This window comes from Acanthochromis polyacanthus, chromosome 9 (assembly GCF_021347895.1).
Source record: "Acanthochromis polyacanthus isolate Apoly-LR-REF ecotype Palm Island chromosome 9, KAUST_Apoly_ChrSc, whole genome shotgun sequence".
In the NCBI taxonomy this organism is placed as follows: domain Eukaryota; kingdom Metazoa; phylum Chordata; class Actinopteri; family Pomacentridae; genus Acanthochromis; species Acanthochromis polyacanthus.
Window position 1 is genome coordinate 21,953,488 of NC_067121.1, and position 16,567 is coordinate 21,970,054.

General features: G+C 40.0%; 1 protein-coding gene across 1 annotated transcript in view; it reads right to left on the minus strand.

Moving 5' to 3' along the window:
• The window catches only part of agap3 (ArfGAP with GTPase domain, ankyrin repeat and PH domain 3), a 128,312-nt gene extending 118,694 nt beyond the window's left edge, over positions 1-9,618 (minus strand). The window contains 1 exon segment of the mRNA XM_051952843.1: positions 8,518-9,618. Coding sequence (XP_051808803.1) covers positions 8,518-8,887 — 370 coding nt within the window. The 5' untranslated portion in view covers positions 8,888-9,618.
• Between the last annotated feature and the right edge of the window lie 6,949 nt (positions 9,619-16,567).

The following is a 16,567-nucleotide window of genomic DNA, read 5'->3' on the forward strand; positions in this document are numbered from 1 at the left end:
ATTCAAGGGACCTATTCCCACCACTTAAATAGAAGGACAGGTAGCAAGATAAGAAAAAAATCTACTTTACTGATTTACAAACATTATTTTGTGGGATTGTGCTAACAAAATAATGCTGGTAGTTGCATCAGCTTAATATTATGTATAACTTGAACTCAAATTTCTGTGTTAGTTGGCAGAAAACTAAAGTCAAGTCGAGGTAACTTAATAAAATTGCTTTTATTTTTGAGTTCAGTATTTCAAGTCCTCTTTACTATCTTAACATGCATGGACAATTTCAGATGGTCAACACTGGTAATTAAAAATACATTTGATTGTAGAGGAAAGGCTAATTCCTCAAACACAATGTAGTTTGTTGGTTGAACACAATTTGACTAGAGGTTGTCTTGACCTAAAAAGATTGATGTTCAATGTTGTGTTAATTATCAACATTTTTTGAGAGTTTAAGACAGGCAGTAGAACTACATAGCAGGTTACAGACTTACATACATATAACAATTTACATAAGGTCTACATGAAGATGAACGGTGTTAGAATGCATCATAAAATTGCAAATGTCACATCATCATCATGTCAGAGGTCACACAGCAAAATGAGTCAGTTATAACAGAAGTGTCTGCCTCCAAATCGCATGAAGCAGCTTTGAATTAATGTAGTGTGATCAGCTCTTCTGGAAATTTAACAACTGATTCAAAACAAGAAAAGCTCTCAGAACTCAGAAAGCGCAGTACTCTGCCAAGGCTGCTCAGTCACTGTATGATTTTTGATCGATGAAATCTTTTAAAAATCCGTGGTCCGCATAGTCAATTTGTAGTAGGATGGCAATGATCGTCAGCAGGCAGCTGATGTAGCATTCACTTGTCATAGTCACATCGACGCCGTCACGCTATTTCACAACGGTACAGAAATCTATAGCAAATCCGTGGATCCAGACTATAAGCCGCATCACTGCCAAAATCTAGTCACTTGGTCCTTGTGTCATTTCTGACCTTCCCTGAAAATTTCATCCAAATCTGTTTATCTGTTTTTGAGTAATGTTGCTAACAGACAAACAGACAGACAAACCAACGTCGATCGTCACATAACTCCACCACATTCCTTGACGGAGTAACAAAGGGGGCAGCATACTTAAAAATCCTTTTTCCAACATTTGTTTGGGCTCTGGGAACAGAAAACGGGTATAAGTTCCAGTAGCAAAGACAATAACTTCCTTTGATTTAAAAAAATTATATTTTTTATATTTTTTGTACCAAAATACACCAGAATAAAAGGACAATTTAAACATCAAAGAGGTTCAATGTCATTTACAATGACTGCCTGAGTCTCCTTAAGTTGTACTTTTAAAACACTATCTTCTCTGGGCAAAAATATCATGATCTAATTGTTACAGTAGATTTAAAAGTACAGTGAAGCCCTTTTGGAAATACAGATTTTCACTTAAGTTGCAGGAGAATTTTGATACTGCTCTCATGCTTGTGTAAGACGCAAAACAGCTTGCCTGGCTTTGTCTAAAGTTCAGAAGAATAAAGGAAATCACATCCATAAGCAAATGTTTTACCTGATAAAGAACAGACCTTAAAGTAACTATTTGTGGCTTTACAAGGAGCTAGTATATCATGCAACTATTTCTTGATAACAGCTAGAAGAAGAGAAGTTCTGTCATGACCACGAGTTGTTATTTTTAACTTTCTGTTTATGTACAGAATAAACAGATTATATAAAGCATGTTGTAAGCTTTGCAATAGTAGGCAGATTTATAAACTTTAAAGAGGCTGGTTAGCTGATTCCTCCCGCACTAAACTAGGCTGATCGCCCCTCGGCTCCAGCTTCACGCTTAACAGGCAGACATGAGAGCAATATCAATCTTCTCATCTAACTCTCCCTGAGAAAGCAAATGAGAGTATTTCCCCAGATGTCCAACAATTTCTTTAGAAATAATAACACCCCTTTAATAGTGGAATGAGTAGCCAGTGGACTAATTTGCTGTTCTCACTACAATGTGGCACGGAGCTCAGTGCTATGCTGACAGACTGTAATGAATATTCCCATTGCACTTGAAAAGTTTATTAGCTTACAGTAATTGCAAAAGTGTGACAGATTTGTAAATGAACAGATTTAATGTTAAGTCACTGGGTGGATCAAACACTTAATCTAAGTGTATACACACACACACACACACGTTTGACTCTAACGGCTAAAAACATGAAAGATTTGGCATTTAACATTTTAAAAAATAAAGATTTTTTTTACTGTTCAATTTGGGTTTCAATGAAACTCAGGGGGGGGGAAAGGAAAAGAAGAGGCCATGTTTGGGTTTCTTCCATGTTTCACAGATGTATTTATGTGAGGCTTTATTTAGGCACAAGATCTACAACTAGTAAATACTTACTGAGCTACTCTATAAACACCAGCATTCCACATTAACAGCCATTTACATTGACACACCGTGTAAGAGACACAGCTGGTGGTATTGACTGACATTTCTAACTCTATAACAGTTTCTAATCCATATTCGCGGATACAGTTTTGGAATATAATGAGCACATTGTGAAGATTTCACTCGCCAGAAGTAGCAGCAGCATTCTCCTGACACAGATGGCCCACAGCCCGGTTCATCAAATTAAATTCAAACTCCACAACCACACACACACACACACCTCAGACTTTAAACTGTTACAGCTCATCTGAAAAACCTGTGCCGTTACAACCAGCATTTATTTATTATTTGCTACTTCATGATTATTAATCAGGACTACGTGACATATCATGATTCTTGAATTAAACAACAAAAGCTGCATTATGCACAGCTCACCATGACAGCTTGCAATCAATGAAAACAGTGTTAAGACATTTTAGCGTTTTGCATCTCAGCGCTCATGAGGAAATTAATCCTGCTTCAGCAGCAATGGAAAGATGCATTATCATCATTGTCTGCCTGTGATTAGCAGATGAGCACTCTGCTCATGCTCTCCTTGGCAATTGACTACAAGAGTGATGCAGTGTGTACCAGGGAGCTGCTTAGGTGCCACACAATGCCAACAGAGAGCTCTGAGGCTTCAGTCTGTGTGCTTTTTGTATCTCTCTGTGTCATCCCTATTGCTATTTGAGCACACAATGTCCCATTGTGCAGGCTTATTAGTCCTTTCTTGAAATCCCGAGCACCCCTCTTGAGTAGCAGAGGATTTGGGTGACTGCCCTTGCTCTGACATTGGATTTTCAGTTGGAAATATGAATGTAAGTGTGAACGGTTTCAGCTTTATGAAATAAAGCTGTTACTCAAGCTACAGGATAACACTACAACAATGTAATATTTTACTGAAGGAAATCCCAGAAAAGCGCACACAAGGTCAGGTACCTGAAAACGTAACCTGCTGCTGAGCAAGTACAATGCCACCTCGAGGCTAAAGAAGCAGGAGTCAGATGTTTACATCGTCTTGCCCCGTCAATCACTGTGCAATTCTTGGCCTTTGGAATACATGCTGCTCGGTCTACAGGAGCTGTTTGTATTTTATACACCTGCATACATCTACATAACTTTCAACTGCCAACAGAAAATCCCTAGAAAACTAAAGAACATTATCCAAGTTTGACAATTGCATAAATAAGAATAACAATCACAACTTCCATTGCAGAAAGACCACAGAAAACTATTCCCATGGCAGCCTTGTTAATGGAACTATCCTCTGCATTGAAATGAATACCAAAACATACAACTGAAATCACATCATACATACCATCTCTACAGCTGTCTCCATACTACAGTTATCTGAATCATATTAATCTTAGGAAGCCTCATTTTCAATCAAATCCATGGCCAAACCTAATCCTCATCTCTAGTTCAAGGATCAAGGTATAAACAGCAGGAGCCACTGAATCAGTAAAACCAACATTTAAATCATTCTTTCGTAATCTGAGTAAATGAGCACGAATTCTGGACATGATTTCCAGTTTTACGTCAGTTGACTGTTCAGTATAAATGTCTTGTCTGGTATACTAGAATTAGTGTTTAGGGCAACCATTAAGGTTTAAGAAGGTATAACTTTAAAATATATAATACAGTTCCTCATAATTATACCTTCATGCAAAGGGCTGTCCAGTTATGTGCAGTACATGTTGAGCAACAATCACTATTTCTTTCGTTTGTCTGTGGCAATGCGTGATTCAGCAGTGAACTGATGTTGTTTAGCCTGTTATCAGTCTATCTCTGCGGTGATGCAATCCTCAGTTGGACTGACAGCTTAACGTCTGCAACAAACTTGTTGGAACATGATGTTGTTTCACAGTAGAGCTGAACAATCTGAGGGAACCATCTCATTTTGATTTTTCTGACAGCTATTATGATTGTGATTTGATTTGCGATATAATTTTGCCAAGCGCCTTCCTAATACTCACTGCGTAACGGATTTAAAACATGTGATGGAAGTTCACCACATAAAAGATAACCAAAAGCATGACTGTTACACAAGAAGGATGGCAGGAATTTGTGAAACCATCGACACAGCAGCTCAAACCAACGGGCAGACACGCTGTACATCGTACATGGTACATTGCAGCCTTTGCGGGTTGCTAGCCTTAACCCTACTGCTTTAATTCTTCATTTCAATTTGAAATCAACCAACTGTTCCACCTTATTTCATAGTTGTGTTTTAGGATGACCACTGTCAGGAGGCCTGGCCAGTGTAACAGGAAAAATACTTGGCTGCCAAAATATCTGCATGTTTCCATGTAGACTGAATGAAATGTTGTTTTCAATCAAATTGCATATCATTTTTGAAACATAATAATTCATGTACATGCACATTATATCTATAATTACAATGAATTAAATATTCCAGTTGTGGTCAGTTCTGCCACTGTAGACACAAAGTACAAATCTTCACTCTGCTGATAGTCCATCTGTTGGTCAGCGTTTTTCACAGAATTACTTTATATATTCCACCCTGAGACACGGCTGTGGAATGACTTACTTCTCCTCAAAGGATGGATGACAACGCTACTGAAAGTATGTCATGCATTAGGCCAAATTATCACCCATTAAACTGATATAGTTCAGGTTCTGCAAACTTCTATCCCACCAGTTAATCCTGGGAACTTTCAAATCATTTTCTCATTCTGATTTGGGTCACAGACATTTGGTAGCTTATCCACAGGGGCTCCAAAAGTCCCAGGTCTACGGTGTGTCAGCTGCTGCCTGGTAATTTAATAACTGCAAATTTGTTAGTGAATTTGCACCACTTAAGTACACCTGGGTGCTGCATTAGTACATTATCCTGTGACCCTGTCTTGTGGAGGGACCTTCTGCCAAAATCTGGGTCAAACACTTTATTATTTCAGCTTATGCTCATATCACTACCACAAACTCACTGATATACAGGTCCGATTTCAGGGCTGCTCGGTTTCCACTGCAAAATATAATGAAGCTGCCATTTATAGTGTTTCTGTGTACAAAGGCCGCCAAACTGGTTACCTGTTCATGTGTAAAGCTCGTGGATTTGCAGTCTAACAGCTTCAAGACCTTCACAGTGAACCCCTTGCCAGCTAATTAGTACCACTATATTTTGGCACTGCCATTTTGCTTGCACATTTCCTGGACTGGTTATTCTCGCAGCAAATCATAATGTTCATGCTTGTCTGATTTAGAATAAATCAAGTTGTCCTGTTTTCACAAACACAATTTTGAAAAGAAAAAAAAACACAGATAAGGAAAAACAAACTATGACTTGTTCCTACATGTGCTTTGGAGCTGCCGTACAAAATGATCCACAGAAACCAAGCAGCACACCGAATATTAATCACAGCAAAAGTAACAACATGAGGCAAACAAAAAAATAACAGCATGGTGTGTCATCATCATATAAAAGGTCTTATTAATCAACAAAACAATAGGGAGACCTTAGCATGGATGGGAATTCATTTTGTAAGGGCTGTAATTTCTGTTCACTCTTTCTTGGGCTAAATGCATGAGCCTCTGGTTCCTTAGCAACAGACTCTGCACTGATGCAAGATTGAAGAGGAAGAGATCTGCAGTTCCACAGTGCAGGTGAAGACAAGTCAGCCACCGTCTCCTGTTCGAGCTCTTGAAAGCCTCTTCGAGATACAGCTATTAAGGTAACCGCATTTCATTTAGCACAATCAAAAAGCACCAAAATCTACATAACAGCTGAGGTAATGTTTCATCAGACGGACACCAAAATCTGCTCTGCCTTTTGTCACACAGTGATGCCCAGAGATATCAGTTCAACACCATTCCATGTGCAGACGGCAACCTGTTGAAGGGAGTATACCTCGTATTTCTGAGACTATTTTGTTGCTTAGTGATAGACTTTTGCTAAATATACCATATTCCAGTGACATGCTTAGTATATGCCAGTGCCAATGTGATGCTGAGAGATTTCTGGTCTCACCAATAAGCATCACATTTAACATGCAGCATGTCAGACAGTACAGCCACATTTCAGATCATTTGCTTATGTGTAGCGATCACATAGAAAATTGCTGCAGTAGACATTAATGCAGCCATATGGCATGTTTGGAGAGCAGTTAAAAGATATAATGCCCATCAGACATGAGCTAATGTTAGCCGTCTACCTTACGTTTAAATGCTAACATACTAGCCTAAATTTAGAGCAAAACATTTGCACTTCTGAGGATTATTTAGAGCATTATGGGGGAAATAAAAGAGAAAAAAACACATCAGCTTTGAGGGAAACAAATTCACAGTACAAGTTAAGTTCAGCACTACAAAATTAGCCCTTGAAGAGTTTCTAAGTTTACGACACCAAACAGGGGAAAAGCAGAGACTATTTCGGTTTTCCTTTGGGTCAAGTGTTTGCTTGTCTTCAGGAAGAAGAAAGAAAATATTTGAATAAAATGTTACATGTGAATAAAGTCAGCAATAACCTTTTAGTTTTTAAAAAAAAACGTACATCTGAGAGATAACTCATAAAAGGCTCCAGTGTTGTCCCATCAAGATCCAGAATAAAGACATGCCTTCATTGAGAAAATTATGCAACTATCCTACAGCAGCAGAAAGAGCACATCACCTCTTCCTGGAAAAGGTTAAATGAGACACAACAGTGCCACCAGTTGATTTTCTATTTTCACGTGGAGCTGGTTTTCTTCCATTGTCCTTAAACCTTTAACTGCATCATATTCTGATCCAGAGGGAATAATTATGGTGGTGGTCAATGCTGTGTGGCAGATATCAAAACTCAAACCTGTCGAGTTATTCATGCAAAGAGTCCAAAAGCTGTCCCTGCTTTTCATTGACAGATAACAGGCAATATCCTGAAGCATCACTGTTTACCGCACATCCAAAGTAAAGACTGTCAAAATCCTGACAATCAGTCAAAATCAATCAATCAAAATCATTCTTCTCCATTAGGTTGCATTATGTTTAGCATTACACGACATATCCCATGTACCTTTAGCCCTGTCAGAGCTTCATGGGAACTGTAGTAGTTGAATGCTGACCAAATAACCACTGCGTTATCTTAGTGTAAACGACAGATGACTTGAATCCTGCCATCCAGAGCATTCAAATGCTAACCTACAACACTAATTATCTTCCATTTCAGGTTTCTAGATGAACTGCAACTCGATTCCTTACATGAGCTCATAGGAAATGTATCCAAATTCAGACAGTGCTACCAAAGATAGAGCCGGAAGCAGTGGTAGAAGCATGTACTTGTACAGATTCACTATGATACTCTTCTGGATCCACCATGGATCAGTTTTGATGGACGAAACACAGCTGCACAATGACTGACCGGATAAACGGTTTGGTGATGAGGAGAATGAAACGCATACAAAAACCTGTGTCATAATTTAAATCGTTTACATCTGCATTATCCTCAGCTGATTTTGACAAGATGCTGTTGCTTCCCTCATACTTGTGAGGTCCGCTTTACAGCCACTTACACATCCTTGGTTTCCAGTGTAACAAAGAATACATCCACTAGAGTGGCTTTTACAGCAAACCCAACGATGTCCATTATGCCATCTCTGCTGGTACTTCACCATATCTCCTCTCCTGCTTCCTGTCTCAATCAAAGCTTTCATGCAACACATGATTTCACATTTGGCAGCCTCTATGGGGGTGCAGTATTTAAAAAAAACAAAAAAACAAACAAAAAAAAAACAACCTCAGACACTCACTGGGGGTCAGCAGTGTGTGAGATGAAAAACAGGGTTCTCTTTAACAAATCCCATTAAGCAGCAGAACTAATTTTGCAGGGCTAATTACAATGACACAGGCTTCCTCTTTAGAGAGCAACTGAACATTTGATTGTGAACACTGCAGTGTCTGGGTGCAGGTCAGCCCCTGATCAGGACTACACCCCCGCCAACAACAGAGTGTGATTGTTGACACTGGCCAACGTTACCAAGTGTGCACGAAAGGAAGGAAATGAGGAGCCACCCCCCCACCACCACCACCACCTTCTCCCCTAACCCTCAATGAATGAAAGGCACCAAACGACACAGAAAACATCCCCACTACGATCCCTCCCCACTCACCTTCAATGGAGATTACATGCTCTCTGATCTGGTTCTGCAGGGCCAGGTCATCGATGCGCTCGATCAGGTCGTAGATTGCGTAAATGTTCGGGTGGACAGACTCGAACCGATGGATCTCTGCCCTGATGGCCGCTGAGTTGGACAAAACAAACTGCGAGCCCGCTGGGCCGGACTGTGCAGCCTGCCCCGAAACAGTCCCCGAACCGAACTGTCCGGCCCCTGAGCTCGCAGACGATCCGGATCCGAACTGGGACGGGATGGACTGGGGCACTGGAACGGGAACGGGTGCCGGGACCGTGCCTGGAGTGGGCATGGCTGGCTGAGACTGCTGCGAGATACCGGACACTGGGACGCTCGACTGGAAATTCATTTTGAGTTTTTTTTGCCTTTTGTTTTTCTCTTTTTAGATCGACTAACTCTTCTACAGCGGCAGCTCTGATATGCAGACTAGATTTTGGGGATTCGAGCGATGCGAACAAAAGAAGTCCGCGCGGCTTGATGGTCTGGAAAACGATCGGCGCAGAAGCATCAATAGTTGGTCGCCAATTGCAACAAAACGCGGCTCATATTATTAAAACTTGACTGTGATTCATTTTCCGTTATTGGCCAGATCTGTCCAGGGCCCCCTTTTTTCTCTGTGGCTTACAAACCCGCAATGCCTACCACTTGGACACTCCTTAATGGGGAACACCGCTGCTTTTGGTCAAAGCCGTTTTCCTCAGCTGCTGTCTGGAGGAGACAATGGGCTGGCTTCAGCGAGGCGCCCTGGTCCACTGCTGCGAATGCGTTGTTTCTGCGCTGAAATGAAATAGTGTTTAGTCCTCCTTGGTCCAAGTGGTCCCTGCCCAGAGCCCTCCTCCGCATGCTGAAACGTCACCCATCACGTAATTGTACTTGAGATGGGGGAGGGTGTGATTGGATTTGGTGGAGGGAGAAAGTCGCAACGTGCACATCATCATAATAACATACCTGACGGTTATGCAACCGCACGAACCGCTACTGCAACATGTAAAAGTAGATGCAGCAATTAGATCAGGGAAGCCATTTGTCGGTGGTTGTTACTGTCTCCTAACCCTCCCGGAGCTATTCCATCCCATTGCAGGCTGGAGCCACACTTTCACATGCTCACACGCCCGCGCACGTGGACGCGCACGTTGGCAATGCATACTATGTGCTTTTAAGGAACTTCATTGCACCATTGTCAGAAACAGTACCGAAATGCTACAAGCTTCTCCTCACTTGCACAGCTTACAGAGAATGGAAGGTTTCTGAACACCAGTGGCACAAAAAGACCTGCTTAATATTTTGCAGTAGGTTCTGTTGTCCAATTTTCTACATCTACACATGCATTTATTAGGAAGTAAAGGAAAAATAATACACAAATCACCATTAGTACAAATTAAACGTAGATCCTACATCTAAAAGCATGTCACAGAGTGGATCTACACCCATATTTCTCTTGATGTTTCCCTGCATGCTCTATCAAACCTCACTACATGTCTAAAAGCTTTTCCATTAAAGAATCTCATAAGGACTGGTGTGTGATCTGGGCTCACATTTGATTTTTCTCCTCAGTAAAGAAAGAGACAGAGTCACCTGCTGGTTTGAATGCACACTACAACAACAGCTGCTCAAGGCCAGATGACTGTCACCATCAGTCAAGATCCAACTGTTGTTGCACCAGTGTGCTGCTGCTGCTGATAAGGCCTGATTAAACACTGCTACAAACAAAAAGCAGATACGTTTGGCGTCATGCTTCCAGGTCAAAGTGTACTGGCTTTTCAGTGCTGGAAAGAGAAACTGTAAAGAAGTATGACTGTGTATCTAGTAAAGTCATTGCAAAAGAAATGAAAGCATTTCAGTTTCTGAGCTTAAAGCAGCCTGTGGCTCATAAAACTCTTTTCTCACGCATTAATAATACAGGATGCAATAATCGTTTTTATTGTACTCAGTGTTACAGTTGGAAACACTTCTTCAGACTGGAGATGGATATTGCTTTTACCACCAAAGTATTTTCAAGGGACAAAAATGCAGATAATTCAGGAACTGCTTTTCTTCGCATGTTCTGTAGCTAAGTTTAAAAGGCAACCACAGTGCTGATCATTTCTCACACAGTCTAAATAGGTGGTATTTACTTATTGCATTGCTTGTGAATCATGTTTTCTTGTGCATGTTTACCTAATTATGTTATCTTCCACATTATGTAACCAGACCTGCTCTGACTGCTGAGATGATAATGAACATCGCTGAGCTGCTGCAATGTGACATAAAAGTCTTTATTCTTTGGTACAGCGGCATCATGTCTGAGCAGTTACAAATTCAGTAGAGAGCCGAACCTGCTGTTTTGAAGATAATGATCATTACTTAGTGTTTTCAAGATGAGTGATGGTTCCAAGTAAACAACATGCTTCGTGACTGGGACTTCGCATTGTGCTCGTTGAGGAAGGAGACTTCACCAAATCTCCTTAACAGATATGCTTAATAACTGAGACTACTATTATCTTCTGTGAACTCACAATCTAGAACACATCATCAAAATGCAAAGGCAGTGTGCAGGCTTGTTTTCAACTGCACAGTGCAGTCTGAGTGTGTGTTATCTTCAGCCTTCTGCCACCATCTGCTGACCAAATTTGGAACTCCTCTCATTCCAAATACATTACTTTGCCCATCCTGTCGCACTCCATTTTGGTGTAAACAACACTGATAGCAGCAATGATTGGTAAATCTGCTGTGAGGGTTTTGCCACTCTGCACTTCATTTCATAGCGATGTTCCATTTGTGTTCTAGCACAATGATGACAATTACCTGCCCTACCTGGTGGATGAGCACCTCTGATAAACATAATGCAGCAGGGAGCTGCTGGATCTGGAACTAAATGGTTGCTCAGATATATTATTAACTTTCAACTCTATTTCATAACCTCCCCTTTGACTATATAAATTATGCAGGTGGCTTCATATGTACTGACACATGATTTTGTTGGCACTGCAATTGACTCTGCATCTTTTCAGGCGAGCAGTTTGTGTCACAAGGGATGTGACACAAGAGCGAGTCGCCTGCAGGGCTTTCCATTTTGGCAAATGGCTAAGTTAACATGCTGTTATAGCTGTGACTACAGTACACACCATGGCACATCCATTCAGGGTCATGTCTTTAAAGCCATTTCATATAGCAATGCACTATATATCAGAATGTGTAAGATATTTATACTTGCCAGCAAGGAATTCAGTCATTTTGATCAGCTATTTTGACATTTTATGTAAACACACGGAGTCCAGTGTCATATGTGAGGAAAAAGCTCAGATGTCCACATATGCATGAACTGAAAGAAAAAGAGTGAAGACTCTGCGTTTAATTATGATTTAATTATTTAACACTTCTTCTCATCTTTTTAGTTTGAATAAATGTAATTTCCTTAAATTAGTTAAATATTAAGTTGCAGTCTGTTTCACAGAACTGCACAAGTTGAAACGATGAGCTTTATATCTCCCTTTTGACTAATTTGGTATCTGGCTACAAATGATCTGTGAGAGCCTCTGAGAGCTGCCCCAGCACAATGGAAGCAGCAATGAATACTCTAATAGCTGAGCAGTATGTATGAAACCCTCTAAATTATTGATTTTCATTTTTACTTGCGGGCATGAGGACCAAATGCATGTCCTCCATCTGAATTTCTCCCACACTAATAAGTCTTGTGGCCAAAGCCTTCAGGTGTATCTCACTATAAAACCACTTTAGATGGGGCATATTCTGCACTTGAACTCTGGTCACATTATTTTACTGAAGACAAGATGGAGCCGCTCTTAAATCATTGAATATGTATCCATCAACCACAGATGAACCCATAGAAACATCTTCTGGCAGCGTACCAGACAGACTGAGAGCAATGAAGACATAGTATTATTGATTATGTCTTAAACTCATAGCTACAAATACTGCACAGAGGCAGCTGAGTAATGGAATCAAAAGAACTATCACTCTGCTGGCAAAATGCTGGGAGGATGTCCTACATTTGTAGTTTTAGGTAAATCATTGCACTTTCTAATCATTCTGGTTATTTATGCACAGTTAGAATAACATTGTATAAGGTGTATGTCTTTACTTTACAGCAGTGATGCGATGCAATGTCAGATTACCAGAAATCACACTCCCCAAAATGTGAAGAAGTTTAAGGGCCCAATCACATGTCTTTTAAATGAAAACAGAATTCTGTCTCTTTACTACTCCTTTGACCTCATGTCGTGGTCAAGCAGTATCACACAGTTTCATACATCACACTGAGTTTAGCCTTAGTTTCCATCTTATGTTCACAACGGTGGACAAAAGTCTACATACATTTGTCAAGACCATGAATATCATTGACTTGTCCTAACTCCAAAATCCATCCATTATCTCCATGCTGCTTAATCCTCATTAGGGTCATGGGGGGGCTGGAGTCTAACCCAGCTGACTTAGGATGAAGGCAGGGGACACCCTGGACAGATCACCAGTCTATCACAGGGCTTCGTATACAGACAAACAAGCACACTCACATGTTTAGAGACAATTTAGAGTTGCTAATTAAACTCATACAGATAGATCTCGGGAAGGCAGGGACACAAAATGGGGATTTTCTAGTCGAAAGGTGAAAATGCTAACCACAAAAATCTATAGTAAATATATGAAAGAAGCAAAATGCATAATTGTTTTATTGTGTCCAAGACTAATTTGCTTCAGTGATTTCATCATACAAAAATCTGAATTGTAGAAGTCATTAGACACTCTAGATTGCCATGATATACATGACCTTTACCAGTGTATGTAAACTTTCATTCTCCACTGTATATGATCATGTATGCAAAAGTGTACGACTAAAACATCTGATTCAATTTGCAGATTTGTGTACCTTAGACTCAGGACTTCTGGATGCTACCTGTAATTGTTTTCCACTTATTGTACTTAAACTGTTGATTTTTAACTGTCAAAGATCTTCATGCATCAAATAGAGATTACCTGTTAAAAATGCAAAACAACTAAAGTAAGTGTTCAGGAACACTTCATGTGTTCCTATAAAAGCTTCATAAGCAAATATATAATTCAACATGAGATCTGCTTATTTTTACCGTAGAGATCATCTAGCAAAGTAATATCACAGGTTAACTTGAAAGCTGCTTAAAGCCAATTCTACTGCGACCATTCTTTTGTTAAGCTCCATTATATAGGCAACAACCAAGAATTTTGTCCTGTCGCCTAAATGCGGTCATATGCACATTAAAGTCATTTGGTGCTCATTCACATTAGGGTCTGGTGAAATAAAACTGAAAATGCACTGTGTCTGTTTTGTCTGACTTTCTTGGTCTCTCACACAGGGTTTGTTGTGTTTGAGTGCACTCAAAGAGATGCTTTAACATAAAAATACTGAACTACATAAAACAAATCACAAACATCATAAACCCTTCAATATAAATTTATGAGGGAAAGAGTTGCATTTTTTGTTTGTTTGTTTGTTTGTTTCTAGGGGTAAATCTGAGCATGCATGAGAGGCAACATTGTTTCAGGAGCAAACTGAACTAATTACAGATGGAAGGGTGGGTGGAATGAATGGGTGCCATCCAGACGCATCAGTTCAAACTACCATCTAAGGATGTAAGCAGTGGAGCGCAGACAGCCACTGGCCTTGCTGCACAAAGGCCTCTTAGTGATTTAAGATAGCTGAGCCTGGATCAGGCCACTGACCTTTTCTGACTATTTCGGTGGAGCTCTTCACTCTTTTTCTAGTGCTAAGGTTCCAGCTATTAAATCATTTCAAGTGCTGTTATCAACTCCAAGGAAACAAGGTATTCACACTTTAATAGATTAATGGATTTGCAGCAAGAAAAGAAACTGTTTTCATAACTTGCTACAAGAGACATCTGTATTCAGGTGTTTTCCTATTCATGATATATTATAGAGCCACAAGGAAAGCTCTCTAAAATCTGTGTTGATAGAACTGATTCAAAATGGCTGTGTTTTAGCTTATACACACGTGGACAAAATTGTTGGTACCCCTCAGTTAAAGAAGGAAAAACCCACAATTCTCACTGAAATCACTTGAAACTCACAAAAGTAACAATAAATAAAAATTTATTGAAAATTAAATAATCAAAAACAGCCATTACTTTTGAATTGTTGATTAACATAATTATTTAAAAAAAACAAACTAATGAAACAGGCCTGGACAAAAATGATGGTACCTCTATAAAAGATTGAAAACTATTTGACCAGAGTGACATGATTAACTCAGGTGTGTCATTTAATTGACATCACAGGTGTTTCCAAACTCATAATCAGTCAGTCTGCCTATTTAAAGGGAGACAAGTAGTCACCCTGCTGTTTGGTGAAAAGGTGTGTACCACACTGAACATGGACAACAGAAAGCGAAGGAGAGAATTGTCCCAGGACATCCGAAAAAAAATTATAGACAAACATCTTAAAGGTAAAGGCTATAAGACCATCTCTAAACAGCTTGAAGTTCCTGTGACAACAGGAACTGGAGCTTTTTGGTAAGGCACATCAACTCTATGTTCATAGACCCACGGGACAGTAGCCAACCTCCCTGGACGTGGCCGCAAGAGGAAAATTGATGACAAATTGAAGAGACGGATCGTTGGAATTGTATCCAAAGAGCCCAGAGCAACCTCCAAAGAAATTAAAGGTGAACTCCAAGGCCAAGGTACATCAGTGTCAGATCGCACCATTCGTCGTTGTTTGAGCCAAAGTGGACTTCATGGGAGACGACCAAGGAGGACACCACTGCTGAAAAAAACTCATAAAAAAGCCAGACTGGAATTTGCAAAAATGCATGTTGACAAGCCACAAAGCTTCTGGGAGAATGTCCTTTGGACAGATGAGACCAAACTGGAGCTTTTTGGTAAGGCACATCAACTCTATGTTCATAGACTCAAAAACCAAGCATACGAAGAAAAGAACACTGTCCCTACGGTGAAACATGGAGGAGGCTCAGTAATGTTTTGGGGCTGCTTTGCTGCATCTGGCACAGGGTGTCTTGAAAGTGTGCAAGGTACGATGAAATCTGAAGACTATCAAGGCATTCTGGAGAGAAATGTGCTGCCTAGTGTCAGAAAGCTTGGTCTCAGTCGCAGGTCATGGGTCTTCCAACAGGACAACGATCCAAAACACACAGCCAAAAACACCCAAGAATGGCTGAGAGAAAAGCGTTGGACTATTCTAAAGTGGCCTTCTATGAGCCCAGATCTGAATCCCATTGAACATATGTGGAAGGAGCTGAAACATGCCATTTGGAGAAGACACCCATCAAACCTGAGACAACTGGAGCTGTTTGCTCATGAGGAGTGGGCCAAAATACCTGTTGACAGCTGCAGAACGCTCATTGACAAATACAGAAATCGTTTAATTGCAGTGATTGCCTCAAAAGGTTGTGCAACAAAATATTAAGTTATGGGTACCATCATTTTTGTCCAGCCCTATTTCATTAGTTTGTTTTTTTTAAATAATTATGTTAATCAACAATTCAAAAGTGATGGCTGATTTTGATTATTTAATTTTCAATAAATTTTTATTTATTGTTACTTTTGTGAGTTTCAAGTGATTTCAGTGAGAATTGTGGGTTTTTCCTTCTTTAACTGAGGGGTACCAACAATTTTGTCCACGTGTGTATGATGCCGTGAGAGTCTTACAGTAGCTCAAACATTAGCACTCTCGAGTATTCTGAATTAGCTCCCAAGTCACTCTGTAAACACTTCACTTTTCAATTTAAAAATATCAGCAATATCGGCAGGGATGGAATTTAATGCTATAGAAGAAAACGGGGGATGTGTCATTATTGCATTTAAAAGTTATACATTCACAAAGTACTGAGACTTCATTGTCATATGTAGCAATAAATAAGTTATCAGTGCAATGAAATTCTACGTTTGTTGTGTACCTACCTAGTGCTGTGATTAACCTGTTTACAGAACACACTCGGTTGGATCCTCACATCTATTTGTACATATTTAGATAATAAATGTGGATAAACACAGACAGTGCAAAAGGGTATATGTACAGGAAA